The sequence below is a fragment of the Ailuropoda melanoleuca genome, chromosome 1, assembly GCF_002007445.2.
Source record: "Ailuropoda melanoleuca isolate Jingjing chromosome 1, ASM200744v2, whole genome shotgun sequence".
NCBI classification, from domain to species: Eukaryota; Metazoa; Chordata; class Mammalia; order Carnivora; family Ursidae; genus Ailuropoda; species Ailuropoda melanoleuca.
The window spans coordinates 63386854-63404921 of record NC_048218.1 but is presented as its reverse complement, the minus strand read 5'-3'; the positions used below and the strand labels follow the sequence as shown (position 1 = coordinate 63404921).

General features: G+C 32.6%; 1 protein-coding gene across 1 annotated transcript in view; it reads right to left on the bottom strand.

Annotated features, from left to right (window-relative positions):
* Window positions 1-18068, bottom strand: part of STXBP5L (syntaxin binding protein 5 like) — a 404610-nt gene that overhangs the window by 53261 nt on the left and 333281 nt on the right. The window contains exons 21-23 of the mRNA XM_034659194.1: window positions 15651-15716; window positions 9071-9163; window positions 853-903 (exon numbers count right to left, since the gene is read on the bottom strand). Coding sequence (XP_034515085.1) covers window positions 853-903; window positions 9071-9163; window positions 15651-15716 — 210 coding nt within the window. The remainder of the gene's footprint in view (window positions 1-852; window positions 904-9070; window positions 9164-15650; window positions 15717-18068) is intronic.

Sequence of the window (18068 nt, the reverse complement as noted above, 5' to 3'; positions counted from 1 at the left end):
AAGTGAGGTATGTGAATATGCTCTATAAACTTCGGGTAACATGTTCTATGACCTAGCTTCAAATCTTTACCAAAGAGAAAAAAAAAAAGATTGGGAATAGCAAGAGCAACTTCAAGGAGCGTTTTAAACTCTAAAAAATAATGCAAAGACTAATTACTGTATATTTGTTGATTTAACCATGACGTTAGCAGGATTTAATGCTATGGCTTTAAGTTAAAATAAAGGAGATGAAAACAAAGATAATTAAAAAACCCTATCCTGGAACAAGCATATAAAAGTTCTGAGGGAAAAATTTATGAAGATCTATTTAATAAAGCATTATTAATTCCAGAGTTTGAATTATGAATAAGCCCGTGACCCCCACAATGAATAAACTAAAAGTGAATCAAATTTTCCATAACTTTTCTAAAATTAAAAAAAAGCTAGGGCTCCATTCTTTTATATATCAGGCATTTTTTGTTGTTAAATAGCATTAATTCTAAATAATACTAATATACAGAATAGGGAAGATAATTCTGGGAAAAAATGATGCTCATTTACATGATTACAGTCACAAAGGGTAGGGTCCATATGCACGATTATTCAATGTTCGAAAACATTTTCATGCTAAAAATAAATGAAACATTATATATCTTGGTGTGTAATGATTTATCAAACATAATTTTGTAAAATGATTGTTAACAAATGAAATGTTGAATGCTGCCAACAGAACTGTATGGTGATTTTTAAGAAAGCCTTTTTGGAAAGCCATCAAACACTGCTATCTAGGAAACTTGTTATTCATGGACTGGTTGGTAAAAATGTTCAGCCAAATGAATATAACAAAACTTAAAAATTGTTGGCGTACCGTACCAAGATCAGCCTTAAGATCTGTTGGCAGACTTAACTTTCTTGATCCTTTAACTGAAACAACAGAAAAAGGAAAAAGGCAGTTGTTAATTATGTAAAATTAAAGAGAAGTGTGGGGGAACAGTTGTCTTACAGTAGAATTATTAAATCCTGATGAGTATTATATTTAGTGAGCATGTATAAAAGCAGAAATACTGTCTGATGTTAGTTTGCTGTCATTTAGTAGTAAATATTTAATATGTAAACAGAAACATGAGAAAAGCAATTGTTCTTACAGTAAATAATTAAGTATATCTTTGCATAGTTTTTTTCACAAATGGTATGAGAAGTGTTTTTTTTAATTTGGGAAGAACCAAAAATCCATTTCAGATCAATTTAATAGGTAAAGAAATATTGCAACAAATGTGTGAGCTCATTTCATAAATGACTGAAAAGTGTGAAAACTGATGATAAAACTCCCAACATTTCTTTTGTAAAATAGAAAGAAAATTCTATTATAGGTGTACATAATACAGTCAAGGAAACTACCATGCCAATGGTAGATGAATAGTACAATGTTAAATTCAGTAGATAAGATCTTGAAAATAAAAAATATTTGAAAATGAATTTAATTATATTATAAATCAAGCTATCAGAAAATGTCTAAATAGACCAAAAAACACCTTTAATTTATTTAAAAACTTTTCTCATTATTTATCTGTTAATAAAAATTTGACATTGGGTATCTCAAAATATTTAGCTGGAACGCATGTTATAGAAATGCATAAGGGGGGGCGCCTGGGTGGCACAGCGGTTAAGCGTCTGCCTTCGGCTCAGGGCGTGATCCCGGCGTTACAGGATCGAGCCCCACATCAGGCTCCTCCGCTATGAGCCTGCTTCTTCCTATCCCACTCCCCCTGCTTGTGTTCCCTCTCTCGCTGGCTGTCTCTATCTCTGTCCAATAAATAAATAAAATCTTTAAAAAAAAAAAAAAGAAATGCATTAAGGGAGATCATGTTAGACATCTTTTCTGTCAATACTTTAAGGTTCTGATAAGATATCAATTAATTTATACCTTCTAATGAGTGATTTTTCTTTACAAATAGGAAAGTTATTTTAAAATAAAGATGCAGGTGACAGAGTAAAAAGAATATTGAATTTAAAATCAGAAAACCTGGCTCACAAATGTCTGAACTTTGCTACCTAATAATATAACTTTGAAAAAAATCCCTTCGTCAATTTGTAGCTTAATCTTGTAGCTTAATCTTATCTGTCAAATAGCATCCTTGATACTGTCTTTAATGTTTCTGCTGGAATATGATTAGAATACATTTTAAAACAGGTTCTAGAAAGCCTAAACATATTATAAACTTAAATATATTTTTTATGTGTCTTGAAATATTATCGCTTAATTTCCCCCCCAACCATTTAAAAATTAAAAACCCATTCTTATTTCACAAGTCATACCAAGATAAGTGGCAAGATGGATTTGGCCTGTGGGCTATGGTTTGCTGACTCCTATATTCTGTGCTAAACTACTTGTAAAATGAAACCTATGTGTTATCATTCTAATAAAAATAATAGCAGCAGGCAAATGTTGCTATAAAAAGACATTAAAAATAATTCTGTTAAGATTAGGGCACAACCAAGAAATCAAATTTTAGTAATTTGGGTTTAGAATTAGCACAAGGAAAAAGTTATTTATATCAAAATGTGGCAAACTAAATACATGTAATATGCTTCATAAGAGGTTGCAAATGTTATTTTGTAAATTCACAATTCAGATGAACTGAAGGAGTAGGGTGTGTTCAGTATTTAGAATAATCTTTTTTTAATAACTAATAATAATGGAAGGATTTAGATCATAATTGATGTTGTTTCTATTTTGTTTTTAAATATGGTATTTTGGGGTTCCTGGGTACTCAATAGCTTAAGTGGCAGACTCTTGGTTTTGGCCCAGTTCATGATCTCAGGGTCCTGGGATCAAGCACCCCTCCCCCCCCCCCCATGGGCTCCATGCTCAGCGGGGAGTCTGCTTGTGGATTTTCTCTCTCTCTTCCTCTGCCCCTCCCCTTGCTCATTCTTTCTCTCTCTTTCTCAAATAAATAAATCTTTTAAAAAATATGGTATTTAAACATATCTATATATTATTTTAAGATGGATTACAAAGATGTTTTCAAAAAGAGGGCAAACAGTTCCTGCCTATTGGTCAGTAAGCCCAGACAAAGCAGGACAAAGACCACAGTGTCCACTTCCTACTATTATTTTTGATGGAAAATTCACATCCTATATTCTAGTATCTAACTTACTCTGGCTCTCAAATCTGCTCTAGTTTTTTGGACCCCCTCCTCCATTTTGTTACCTCTTTTTGGTTTTCTGTAGAAAGCCTGAAAACTGGGGTCCCCTCACAAACCCCATCTTCAATACTATAACTGAAGGAGGGAAAGGGAATGATTTGATAATGAGATTAATTAGGGAACTTTAATAACAGTGTTAATAATAGATGTCTATTATTCATGCACAGAATGATTCTCCTCACTTGCCCAACTAGTATACTCTTTTTGGGGTGGGGGGGCGGTGCTCCTTGTGTCCAAATAACTAGCAAACTCTTACTTGTTCTTTAAGACTCCTCAAAAATCACCTCCTTTCTGAATGTAGCTTCAAACTTAAAGATTCATTTGGTACCATTATCTTAATCTTCATAGCTCCTTGTGCACATTTCCTTTATTACACTTAACACATTTTATTACACTTGATTTTTTTTTCTACTCATTAACATCCTGAAACTGAGTTCTCCAAAGGTGGGGGTTGTATTCCCAATACCTAATAAAGTACTGACATACAGTAGATGTACAATGAGTGTTTGCTAAATGTTGAAAAAAACAGTGAAAAGATAGGGGGTGAGGAGTTACTCTGAAGAGGGCTAAGCAGACAGAGAAAGTATGTTTAAGTGTTATGTTAAAGTATGTTACACATGAGTGTTTGAGGAATTTGGGTTGGAAGATGAGTAAGGCAAGAGGTAGTAAGAGGCAACTCGTCTTGGAAATGTATAGAATGGAAACAATATGTATGAACCTTTGCAATGGTGCCCCTGGGGATGTGGCTCTCTGAATTTCCTCATTTTTACTGTTCTCTAAGCTAAAGCATATGCACCACTGTCATTACATATTGTTAGCTGAAGGGGAGAAAATGGTTAATGCTAACTTCTCACTACTCACTGGCTCAGCACATTGCACAGAAAAGAGAATCTTGGCTCAAAGAAATCTTAGAGGTCATTTACTCCAATATCTTATTCAATGGAACTATTTCTCCTACAGCATTCTTGATATCCTGTTTAAATAGTTCTGATAGAAACCTTTAAAGGTATAAAAAAATTGAATTTTGGGTTGTTATATTGCTACAAAAATTCTTTCTATGTGAGCTCAAACTACTTTCCTTTACCATCTATAATTTGTCCCAGTTCTAACCTCTAGAGCAATAAAGAGTAAATGATTCTTGCTCTCACATACCAGATCTTAAAGCCTCTGCGGAGACTTAGGGGCCACCTCCAGGTATTCTCAATAGATCAGCAGGAATTTTTGATACTGATATAAAGAGGCTGGCAGATCACATTTTGAGAAATAACATTTTATGGTTTTATGAATATTAACCAACCTATGGGACTTTCACTCGGGACCCTTCCACAAGAAGTATTTCCTGAGATGCATCTCAGATTTTTCATACGAGAGACATATTGTCCGCAGTTATTAAATTAGATGTAGATACAGTTACAGATAGATATAGACAACATTTTGATGAGCTTTTTAAATTGATTATCATATTTATTTTTAAGTTGACAGGTACTTTTTTGGTTCCTATTTAGGTAAAAAAATTTCACTATATCTTTGATCTTACATTTTCTAATTTTGAATGGAAAGTGGTAGTTATAAGGACAGTAGAATCTCTGTTAGAAGAGGCTAGACGCCTTTTTGTTTTTTTCCCTTCTGTAAATTTCTACAAAGACTTTTGCTCTTCTCTAAGGCAGGTTTCCTGGTATTTGATAAAGTGAAGCCCAGTGATCCAGAACACAAGTGAGCTGGATTCATATCATGACTCAACCATTTGCCAGCTGAATGATACTGGGCTAGTAGTTACTTAATCTCAGGAAGAGTATGTGTCCCTTTCTCTATGAAATGGGAATAATCATAGTCCCTACTTCATAGGGACCTCATCAACATTAATTAAGGGAATGTATGTAATGCATTTAGCATTGTGTGATATCTAATAAGCATTTAATGTTAGCTATTTTCATTATTAGTGGGCAAGAGAATATTGTCACTGTGGTATTCTATATAAAAAATGACTTATCTGGGCAACACGTCCTATTTATAATTTGGTGCCTTTGATTAAACACTGAATACTTGAGATAGTCTCCAATTGTATATAATACTATTATTTGTTTGCTCTGCACAGTAGTACTTCCTAAGAGTCCACTGTCTTTTCAACAGTGTTGTCATATACTTAATTCATCATGGGCTTATTTTCCATGCAAATCTCTTTAAATCATGTCCATTTTAATATAGAATAGTATCTTTCATCCTTCACACTTTGAAAAACTGCCTGTCTTGGCTCATAGACAACAATACAGCAAATAATGCCATAGGTAATCCAGCTGTAGGGCAGGGAATATTGCTGTACAAAGTGTTAGACTTAAAACAGTTTGATTTCTTATGATCTTAGTTCTGTTAGATTCTGGGCAAATTGTCAGGAAATTCTTGTTACTTTAACATAGGGCATATATTTTTGAAAAAAAAATCCAAAATCTATAACTGTACACTAAAATGGTGAATTGTATTCTATGTAAATTATATCTCAATAAAACTTAGAAAAATTCTCAGGAAAGCATCCCCACAGATAAGCTTGATCACTTATCTAATCACATCTATCACCTTCTGACTTATCTAGAGAATATTAGGTAGGGTGGTATAAGAGATCAAAGATGATGCAAATGAATGAAATGATTGGCTGATGGCAAAATACATATTAATATTTAATAAATTCAGGTCTAAAGGTCAGGTGACAGCCAGGGCCTGTGATAGCACTAGATTATAAACCTTTGCAAGGCTATCTCTATTCTAGATTTTCTGCCTCCAAATTCAGAATCAGTTTACAGTAATGAGGCAGGGTAGTCTAGTGGCTTAGCATAGTTTATGCCAGAATGAGGTCATATTAAATATGAACAGAACTTCAGGCATTACAACAGTATTTTGCCTAGGGGGTTTATCTTCAGTGCATCAGATCCTTCAATCACTTGTATATTCACTCGATTTTTTCCTAACTCCTAATTCAAGTCCAAGTCCATGGAAAGTGCATCCTGGTTCATCTGAGGGATGTTGTATTGGCTTCAAACAACTCTCAGAATAATAGAGAACATACTGGTTACCAGAAGGGAGGTGGGTGGGGGAATGGGTTGTACAGGTGTTGGGGATCAAGGAGTGCATTTGTTGTGAGAAGCATGGGGTGTTGCACTGAAGTGCTGAATCACTATATTGTACACCTGAAACTAATATTATACTGTATGTAAACTCACTGGAATTTAAAAGCTTTAAAAAAATGCAAATAACGTGTAAAAAAAACAAACAAACCCACAAAACCTCAGGTCCTTGGTGCCACATCTGAATCAAAATGTTAGGAACATAAACCCTGAATCAGTCTGAATGTGACTTACTACTTTAACAGGAAATAACATAAAGAGGTAGGCTAGAAGTTTCTAATTCAAAGATTTTGATTAGTTGTTTCTTGGTTAGAAACAACTGGGTTGGCCTTTTGGTTTCCAGTGAAGGATTTGTACTTTGTTATGGCTAAGCTACAACTACTATTAGAAATTTAGAATGGTCACGGAGATCAAATTTAGTCTTTTTAGGCCATGGATGTTCAGTATTATTTTTATAATAACCACGACTATATGTTATTGAGAATCTGTATTCTGGAGTTAGTATACAGTTAAGGTTGAGAAACTTGGTTAAAGTTATAATGGTAGAAATGGTAGATAAGTTCAAATTTCTCTGACTCCAAAGCTATGCCCTTTCCAGAAAGCACAATATGTTATATATGGTATAGCAGATACCACGTGTGTAGGCCTAGATGTCTTCTGCAAAATAAATAAATCTAATACTAAATTAAAAGTTTAGATTAAAATGCCTATAAATTTATCTGTGTGTTAATTCATTTACTGACTGGTTGGAACATAGTAATGAATTTCATTTGTCTCTATCTTCCCTAAGCTAGAAACTAAGATAGAACAGAAGCACCTGGTATGTATATAGGTATAGTACACACACACAATTTTGGAGTCACCATACCACGGTAGAGCCCTGCAGGGCCTACATGCCTCTGTATTATGACCTCCCCCCGACTCCACCTTTTATGAAGTGACTATGATAAACTCAGGCAAAGAAGGATCTTTATTTGAATTTGCCCCAGCATAAAAAAATGTTTAGTGTCATGACTCCACTTTTCTTNCAGGGCCTACATGCCTCTGTATTATGACCTCCCCCCGAACCCCACCTTTTATGAAGTGACTATGATAAACTCAGGCAAAGAAGGATCTTTATTTGAATTTGCCCCAGCATAAAAAAATGTTTAGTGTCATGACTCCACTTTTCTTGATAAATTAAAATATGTATTATATTTCTATTTGGACAGTGTTAATCAGTGACTTTTTACTTTTTATTAGTGTTGTACAGAGTTAATGATTATGAAACTTTATTTTTGTTCTTGTCTACCTTGAATTATAAATTCCCAGAGAACTAGATTCTTCAACACACTTTTTTTTTTAAGTAAATAATAGGAGGACAAATAATTTGGGATCAGAGGACCTTGAAGTCTGAAAATTTGGGTTGGTTCAGACTAAGCCATTTATTAGCAGAGTAACCTTGGGTAAGTTATGAAATTTTTCCTTAGTCATAATTTTTCCATCTGTGTAAAAGGAGAACAACACTAACCTTATGGGGCTGCTATAGGATTGAATAAGATAATACACGTGAAAAATACTTTGTTTGCTTTAAAGTACTGTACTAACATTGATTATAATTCTTAGCAAACAAGGCTTAATAAATTCAAAATGTGATAATTCGTTGATTCTATGAACTATAAAAACTAAAAACTACTTTTTGAAACCAGTTTTTCCTGGAAATTAAATGGTAAACTATATTTCTAATGTTTCGTGCAAAGTATATTTCTTAAGTTCTTTTGAATTTCTTTGTTAAAACATTCTCTTCATAACTTAGCAACTTTGTCACTGCTTGGCTGTCCTTTAATTTCAACTGTGATTAGTTTTTTGCAATTCCTATATTTTTCTCTTTTTATTAATGAAAACCAAGAAAAAGTACAGGCTTTACAACCAAATGTAACCAAGCTGAAATTCTAGCTCTACTTATTTAAATGCTCTGAGCATCAGTTTTCTCCTCAGAAAAAGCCCTTTCACAGGGGTGTTCTATTACATAAGAAAAAAAAGATACTACTGTTTGGAAAATTGTGGATTGCAATTATTTTTAGGTTCCTTCGTTACTGACTTTATTTGGGGTCTAGAACATAGGTAAAACTTATTCTTCTTCAAGTTGCAAATCTGATCACAACCATTTTGTAATGAATGCCTAATTTAAGGAAGCTGTACAACCTGTGTTTGATTTTGAGTTGGTCCCTCTGAACAGCATCAAAATATTCAATGGCTCTGCATAAAACAGATTATAAGACCTTCCTTTCTGCTATTTCTGAGAGAACATTGCCCCTTTGAGGCAATTCACTGGTGAAGTTTAGATGATCTGCATAGTAGCTTGTGATCAAAGATAGTATGTAATTGTATTATGAAGAATTAGAATTTTTACAAAACCACTCTACTTTTTGGCTCTTAAGTTTCCCTGAGTTCTCTGCTGGAACCCCCATACTTTTGTATAGGTCTGATAAAAGTATTCAGGCTTAAAGTAGAAAAATAACACTATCAAAATTAAATAGAACATTTCAAAATCACAGATGCCTTAGGAATTCCTGCTTTAATATCTTANCCTTAGGCATTCGCTTTAATATCTTATGAAGTCAGTGCCTACGGTTTTAATTGTTTCAGTGAAATTTGTCTTCATTCACTGTGGAGGACCTGTATTTTCAGCACAAATAAGAATAAAGTTTTTGAGACAAATTGTGAAGTCCAGAAAATTGTAGAGATATGAAAAACTTGTTTGTTCAAAAAAGAGATTTTCACTTTCACCTGGCAAGTGATGTACTTGATTCCTCTGTCTCACAGCTGGTATTTCATTCCTATAAAAGCCTGGTGCTGCCTCAGGAGTTCTTGTAGCAAGTCCTAAAGAAAGGGAATAAAAGACTATTGGCATTTAATTTCTTAGCCCGAGTGAACCCAGAAGTTTTATCTTAAAGGTGAATTTCATAATAACTATTTGGAAGGGTCTCCATTTTGTGCCTTTAATCTGATTTTTTGGTACTGCCCCAACAGAGAACTATTTGGAGGGAAGAAGGTTTCTTCTTTGGAAGATGTAATGGGGTTCTAGAAATGTAGAACCACATAGAAGGAGCATTCAAGCTCCTAGTTCTAACCCAGGTTTGAGAACAACAGAGCTGGTTACTTCTTCGTTAGTATTTTGTGATGTTAGTCTCTATGATATTTTAATAAAAATGTTTATTAAAGATACCTAAATAAGCATATTTTAATAAAGATACATATTTCTATCACCCTAGTCTTAACTTGAACTTGATAGCTAGTAAGTCTATTGTATATTGTGGACAGTGAGACTCACGAGGATTGTTGGTTATATAGGTAGCAGCGTACTAGGACCTGATGCTAGCCTGGAAAAAGATGCTCATCTGAGCAAATGATTTTTAAGGGCACACCTTCAAGGAGGAAATATTAGAAAAATGCATATCTTGTGGGCAGATATAACTCTACAGTTGAAGGCTTGATTAGTTTTTCAATTCCTTGTCCAAAGACTAAGGGCCTGTTTCCTGTAGGGATTGCAGTTCTGTTCCAGGAAGTGGAGCTAGGGCTGAATGTTAGTTCCGGCTGCTCATCCCCTTGGGAGGTATGTTTATGTAGTACACAAATTGCACAACCTTACCTGGTGAGTGAAAAAGGGTTACACAGCTTTAAGAAAAAAACAACTATTTGTAAAATTATTAGTTTAATGTTGGTTTCTGCAGATAACTCAGTTCCATTTGGCATGGAGTATTTTATTTTGTTCGTTAGTTTATTCTCAGTAGGTAATATAATATCTACATAACTGCAGATACTGAAAATTACTTGTTGAATCGTGGGTGAATGGATAAATATGAAATGGTTATATTATCCTGGGAGTTAAGAAATCAGCTTTCTGGTTGGCTCACTGGGATTCTTTCCGCTCCCAATCCCTACTCTGTTCTCTCTCACTATCCTCAAATATTTAATAGTCTTAAACTTCACTGTTTTTACTTGCAGTTTATTGGGCTAAATGGAGTTTAAGATCCACGTAGGAAATCAGAGTTATAAAATAATTATTGGTCTCTGGCTTGCCTAATTATCAACCATTTTTGCTCGGCTATTTGCATCAATATTTTAATCAGACTTTAAAGGGGTGAAGGTTTAAGATTACAAAATAGATACTGAGAGGGTAAGTATTGAAAAAATATAAACATTTTCACAGAGCCATGATTCTCAAGCAGCCCAGAGATCAGAAGCATTAGCATCACGTAGGAACTTGCTAGAAACGCAAAGTTTCAGGCCCCACTCTAGACTTGTTGAATTAGAATCTCTGGCACTCAGCATTCTGTGTTTTATCAAACTCTTCACATGATTCTTATACAGGCTTACATTTGAGAACAACTGCATAAAAAAAAATAAAGAGAAGGCAATGCTATATATATACATGAAAAAGGGGAGATATATCCAGGTACAAGCATAATAATTGCCATTATTAATCAGACCTAGTGACCTGTTTCTTAGTGTATGAATCAAGGAGACATTAGGAGGCATGACTGCTTTTCTTAATTTTTCAAAAGTTAGGTATTACATATATTTTAGTTTCCCTTAATTACATATTATTGATTTTGTCATTCATAAGTTACCTAAACATTTTAACTGTTTATATCTTAATTCTTTTCTATCTTTAGAGAGAATAGGCTTCATGAGTTTTGTAAACTATTGTTAAAGTCTAAACATACTTTTTTCAGTTACATTTTAGTTTTATGAGCTTGGGCTAAAAAGTCTGCATTTACCTTAACTGTACCTTTCCTGATAATTTATATATAGCAATTCCTACAATAGGAAGAGATTGCAGAATGTAGTTTTATGTATATGTGTTGCTGTGCTATTTAGGCACATTCTCCATTGTGGGCTTAGAAAGACCCCTTAATACAACACAATTATTTTTCTTTTTCATGGGAAATGAATGGAATATGCAAATAATATTTCCAGTTTTCTTAAGGTAAAATAAACTTTGTTGGCACTGTTCCTACAAGGTTAACTTTCATATATTTTAACAAATCTATAATGATTTAAAAGCTGTAATAAGAAATCTCTCATTCCTCAATTATGAATGTTTATATTCTAAGGTTGCTACTAAAGAGTGGGCTCTGCCCAGCAAACCAGTCTCAAATAGGGCACTGAAGTGATAAGTGAATCTTTCATAGCCAATCATTTCTGTCCCAAGTAACCGAACAAAGTAGCCAAAACCTTCCTGCTTTGAAACAGTCTACTTCATTGCATGTGAAGTGACTCTGCCTTGCAAGAAGTGTGGTGGTGATATTTCCAGATTTCCTCTAACACTAATGAAAATAGAAACATCAGAGACAGAAGGCTAAAAGCAAGTTGTCTACTAAAAACCTATAATAATTATCATAATTAGTTATGATACTGACTTATCCCTGAGATTGGGAAGAAGGAAGAGATGTTTGCTAACACCACATACACTCTACATTGTATTATCCGGGATGTACTGTATGGTGATTAACATAATATAATAAAAAAAATCATTAAAAAAAATAAATAAATACATTGTATTGGAGGTCCTAGCTAAACTCTTCCTTTAGAAATAAGAAACGGAACTGTCATTTTAACACTGGGCATAATTGGATAGACAGTCCAAAAGAATTTACAAATTACTAGAATTTATCAAGTTTTCTGGATATGAGGTCAATATACAAAAATTAATTGTATTTTTATATTCCAGCCACAAACAATAAGAAAAAAGAAATAAAAAATTTACAGCATATAAAAACACCAAATGCCAAGGAATAAAGCCAATGAAAGGTATGCAAGACCTCTAAAAAGAAAACTGAAAATTTTACTGAAAGAAAGATATACGTGGAACAAGTAAAACTTTCATACACTGCTAATAGAAGTAAAATTGGTACAACCATTTTGAAAAACTCAGTAGTATTTACTGAAGCTGAACATAGACATACCCTATGACCCCCCAAAATTCACTCTCAGATACATGTGCAACAAAAATGAGTTTATATTTGCATTAAAAATTTTACAAGATTGGTCATAACAGCTTTACTTAAAATACCCCAAAATGAAAACCACCTAAATGTGCAGCAACAATAAAATGCATAGATATATTCATATAAAGGAATATCACACAGCAATACAAATCATTCAGCAATGTAACTGAATATCATATACATAATGCTGAGCAAAATTAGCAAGAAACAAAAGAAGTAAATAATGCATGTTTTCATTAATATGAGAGTATAAACCCCACAATATGAATCTACGGTTAAAAGTCAAAACAGTAGCTACCTTTGTAGGAATAAGTGGCCGAGAGGCATGAGGGAGATTTCTGAGGTTCAAGAGACATTCCATATTATACCTCAGTTAAAAAAGTTTACTCCTAGAGAGGTAAAACCAAGGTATACAAAAAAATTCCAAGTAAAAAAAGCAAGAGTTGTGGTATTAATAGTAAACAAAGTGGAGTTCAGGTGGAAAAAGACATAATATGAAATGAACAATGGTGATTAATGGTACATGATGCAATTTTTGTGGATATATTTAAAAATATCTACCATGAATATTCTTAACACATCAAATATAAGGAAAAACAGAAACACATTATTAGTACAGTATTTTAATTCTCCTTTTCTCCATATTTGACAAGTCAAGTAATCAAAATATAAGAACAAGAAAGACTTAAGTAACATGAAGGCAACACTTAACTACTTAATGCTACAAGTTAACATTAACTCAGGTAAAAGAAATAAACTGTCTACCATATGCAAAACACTGTTAATGGAATCACAGTTTGTCAAAACCTATGACACATGTTAACGCAGAGTACAATGGGAAATTTAATCTTATTATTTCTTTATATAATATCAATGTAAGAAATAAATGAATTAAGCATCTACCACACACACAAAAAAGGAAAAGTGAAAAATTAAGGGAAGCAGAGGAGGGAACTAATAAAGTGAAAGGCAGAAGTTAAGTTAAATCCCCCCCAAACCCAGTAAAATTTGAGTTCAGGCTTTAAAAAAAAAAAAACACCTAACAGAAAAATAGATTGACTATTAACTAGCCTAAAAGAAGATAGAACCACAATATTTGCATATGTTGCATTGAACATCATTAGAAAATTTCCATAATGAAACCTTTTCTTTTTTTATGAAAAGTTTTCTTTACAGATAATATGAACATACAAAATAAGTAATTATAAAGATTAAATGACTTGATAGGAGAATACCAAAACTTTAAAAAGTAGGTAAATCCAATAAGTATTTAAATTGCTGGGCATAAAGAAAATCCTTAAAATAAATGTCTGGATGCAGAAAACTGCTGTAAGGCAAGCGATACCACAAGCAAAGTTAAGAAAAATATTTGGATCTCATGTCATAAAAGGGTAATCAATTTGTAAAGAGGCAATAAAAATTGATATGAAAGGGACAAACAACCCTATAGAAAATGGGTAAATTGTATGAATAGATGATTTACAGAAAAAATATTTAGAGTTCTTAAGTGAAAAAGTATTCAATATTACTTAATGTGAAAGATAAATTGAAGCTACATTGACATATCCTTTTTTCCCTAACAGACTTACAAAATTTAAAAAAATGATAACCAATAAGCATTGGTTTATTGATGTTATTGATAGAAGGAGAGAAAACTGGGAAAATTTATAAAGATTAGATAGGCAGCTCCAATTTTAGGTATTTATCTTATACCTGTACACATTTAAAGTGAGGAATGTGCCAAGATTAGTCACTGCAGCATTGTTTGACATGACAGAAGTTTGATAGCAGACTAAGTGTCCTTTAATTGGTGAAATGACTATATAAGTTATAGTACATGCATGCAATTAAATATCATACAACTGTAATTATTTTATGTAATCAAATGGAAGGACAAGATACACAGTAAACTGAAACAAGCAAAGTATAGTGAAATGCATATACTACTTGTGCATAAAACAGGAAGCAAAAAAGAATGTCTTTTTGGTTTGTTTACAAGCACAAACTGAAAGGATAAATAAGAAAGTGTTTACTTTTCAAAAGGATGGCGACAATGTGTGGGGAAGGATGGGAGGGAGAATTTAAATTCCATTTCTTTTTGATATTTGAACCCTATATTACTGTTAAAATTCAGATTATGGATGAGAATTTAAAGTGAAGTTATTTAAATTGATATAAAATATTGAATTGAATTTTACATTGAAGATTTCTGACAGAAAATACCAAAGTAATATTTTAAGGAGATTAATTTTGCAACATGATACGCAAAATGAATTGTAAGAGTGACAGATGGATAACAGAGACGCCTGTTACAACATTTTTGTGATACTCTAAACGTGGAATAATAAATGCCTAAATTAGGATGGTGCCAACAGAAATGCAAAAGAAAGGGTAATATATGAGATCATGTTTAAAATAAAAGCAGTAAAATAAAGATTAAATAGATAAGATTAGAACAAAAATTTACATGGACACAACTAGATTCTACTTAGCCGACATTCCTGAAGAATAAGGATAAACAACTAATAACTCTTAAGACAGCAAACTGAACAAATGTCACAGTTCCAAATGAATTTCTAAAAGTCAAAATTAATTCCCTTACAAAGTATTAAATGTTTATATGTTTGTGTGAAGTTAAATTAAAACAATCTATAGTTCAATATCAAAGATAAAACTAATATTTTTGGTGCTTAAAGCCTTATATATTACTATATATGCATTGGAGAAAAATCAGATAATTAAAAAAAATAAGCTAACCATTCATAATCCCACCACCCAACAATTTCTACTACTTTTTTTTTCTTTTGCATACCTTAGAGACTTATTCCTAGGAATCTTTATACTCATATTTTTTCATATATTTTAGTGGGCTCATGCTTTATCTTGATGCTTTAGTTCCAGCATATTATCATTTTTTCTTTTTTGTCAATGAATATACATGTCTCCAAACTGTGGTCCAGAGGTATGAACCAACTAAGGGCCAATGGTATCCTATTTCCTGCACCTACAGTATATATTTCCCACTAATTCAACTCTAGCTATAAGAAGACAGAGTTTCTGTAGGACATTACCAATTTTTACTTAGCATTATTTATCTGTGAAAAAAACCCTTCCTTTAAAGTGTCTTTAAAAGTACTACACTCACACCTCTGGTCTTAATTTTTTGGGAGGCCAAAAATATTTTTAAAGACATTTATTTCTAATTGCTTTTGGAATCAAATTTGTTTATGATTGAATTTCAGAAACTACATTATACAATTACTAAAATTATGAATTTCACATTGTAAGAATTATGAAAACATAGCAGATTACTGCAGTAAATTACCAGAAGACTGAAAGGTACCATTCATGTTTACCTGAAGTGGGAGACTTGCAGCGCTCAAGTTCCAGGGGAACTGGACTGTCATTTAGCTCAGTTAAACCTGAAAATGAAATGATAATAAATGAGGTAAATTTTGCTAGCATTTTATAGATAATTCTTTTTTATTCCAGAAAATTTAAAAAGGTTTTTCTTCCCCCCTGTGAAAACTACTTTTGTATTCTCGTTATGACAATGGTTCTGATAATTTGTTTCAACAAGTGGTACCAGAAACAATAAGGAGCAATAACTAATGGATATGCAAAAAGTAACTGAACATAATGATAGAAAAATATAAAATCTTTATTTTTTTCATATGAAATAGCTACTTTAATAAATGACCCAAGTTTCACCTGAAAATAGACCAAAAATAATACAATTTATAATGGGTTTTTAAAAAGACCTAATCAAATCTACTTTCAAGAGAAATGCTTATTGGCTTTTACAAAGAACATTAAGGGTACGCTACCAATTTTAAATACTATACTTAGTTATAAAAAGGTAGTGATATGTAGTACATATTAAGTGATTTGTTTGATGGTATCAAATTCCTTTCTATAATAAACACTACATTTTTCTCTTATTTTTAATATTCTGTCACTCTACTGACATTTTATAAAGATTTACTCACAAATACAAGTATAGGCACAATAGGTTAATAAACATTTTATAATTCTCATTACTATGGCATTCATAAAATATCCTTAATTATGGTTTTCCTATCCTTGTAGGAGATTCTTGTGTACTTTCTCTTTGTAAATAAATATTCAGAGTTTCTACTTTAGTATAAATCCCCATACCCAGAAGTACTTAAGGGCTATTGTCAATTACCAAAATTATCTTTGTTCATATTTCTTGCCACCACCCTTTTATGTAATTTGTACTAATAAACTTGCTGTGGGTTCAAAAAAATCATAGAATTTTATAAAAGATCCGCTGTGGTACTCTAGCCCAACTCTTAAATTTTACAGATAAGAAACTGTCAGTTCCAAGAGTTTAAACTTATGTAAGGTTACAGAACTAAGTAAGTGCCAAAGTTGAATTCTTTATATATTTAAGAGTCTTTTGTTAGAAGTAGGTATCGTGAATATTTTCTTCCCATATGAGACTTATCTTGTCATTTTCTTAACAAAAATTAAATGTCTTTTGATAATCAGATTAGTTTCCTCAAAGAATAATTTATCATTTTTTTCTTTTGTGATTTTATAAAATTCCTATATGAATAAACTTTGCCTCCTCTATGGTCATGAAGATAATATTGTTTTCTTTAAGAAACTTTTCAGTATTCATTCAGCTTTCATTTTTAGGACTATATTTCATCTCAAATTAATTTTGATTGTGGCATGAAGAGATTAAGGCCCATTTTTCCCCTATATGTTTGTCCAGTTTTTCCATCATTATTTGTTAAGATTTTCCTTTCTTCATTGATTTTTATTAGTGTCTTAGTAAAAAAATGAATTGGCTACATAAGTTTAGGTTTATTTCTGGACTTTCTATTCTGTAGTCATTGGTCTATTTGTCTATCTTTTTTCAACTACCAAACTAATTAATATAGGTTTATAGTACATCATAAAGTCTCATAGTAAAATCCTTCAACTTTGTTCTTTTCCGAGAGCTTTTTAATTGTTTTAGATTCTTTGCATTTCTAAATAAGGTTTAGAATCAGTTTGTCAATTTCTTTTTTTAATGGGGAATCATATTTTATTTATTATTTATTTTTTTATTATGATATGTTAGTCACCATACAGTACATCCTTAGTTTTTGATGTAGTGTTTCATGATTCATTATTTGTGTATAACACCCCGTGCTCCATGCAATATGTGCCCTCCTTCATATTTTATTTTTTATTTATTTTTTTATTATGATATGTTAGTCACCATACAGTACATCCTTAGTTTTTGATGTAGTGTTTCATGATTCATTATTTGTGTATAACACCCCGTGCTCCATGCAATATGTGCCCTCCTTAATACCCATCACTGGCCTATCCCAATCCCCCACCCCCTCCCCTCTGAAGCGCTCAGTTTGTTTCTCAGAGTCCATAGTCTCTCGTGGTTCAGTCCCCCTTCTGTTTACCCCCCCTTCATTCTTCCCTTCCTTCTCCTACTGATCTCCCTGCTATTTCCTATGTTCCATAAATGAGTAAAACCATATGATAATTGTCTTTCTCTGCTTGACTTATTTCACTTAGCATAATCTCCTCCAGTTATGTTCCTGCATAACTGTTGCTGCAAATGTTGGGTAATCGTTCTTTCTGATGGCTGAGTAATATTCCATTGTATATATGGACCACATTTTCTTTACCCATTCATCTGTTGAAGGGCATCTTGGCTCCTTCCAAAATTCAGCTATTGTGGACAATGCTGCTATGCACATTGGGGTGCATATGGCCCTTCCTTTCACTACGTCTGTATC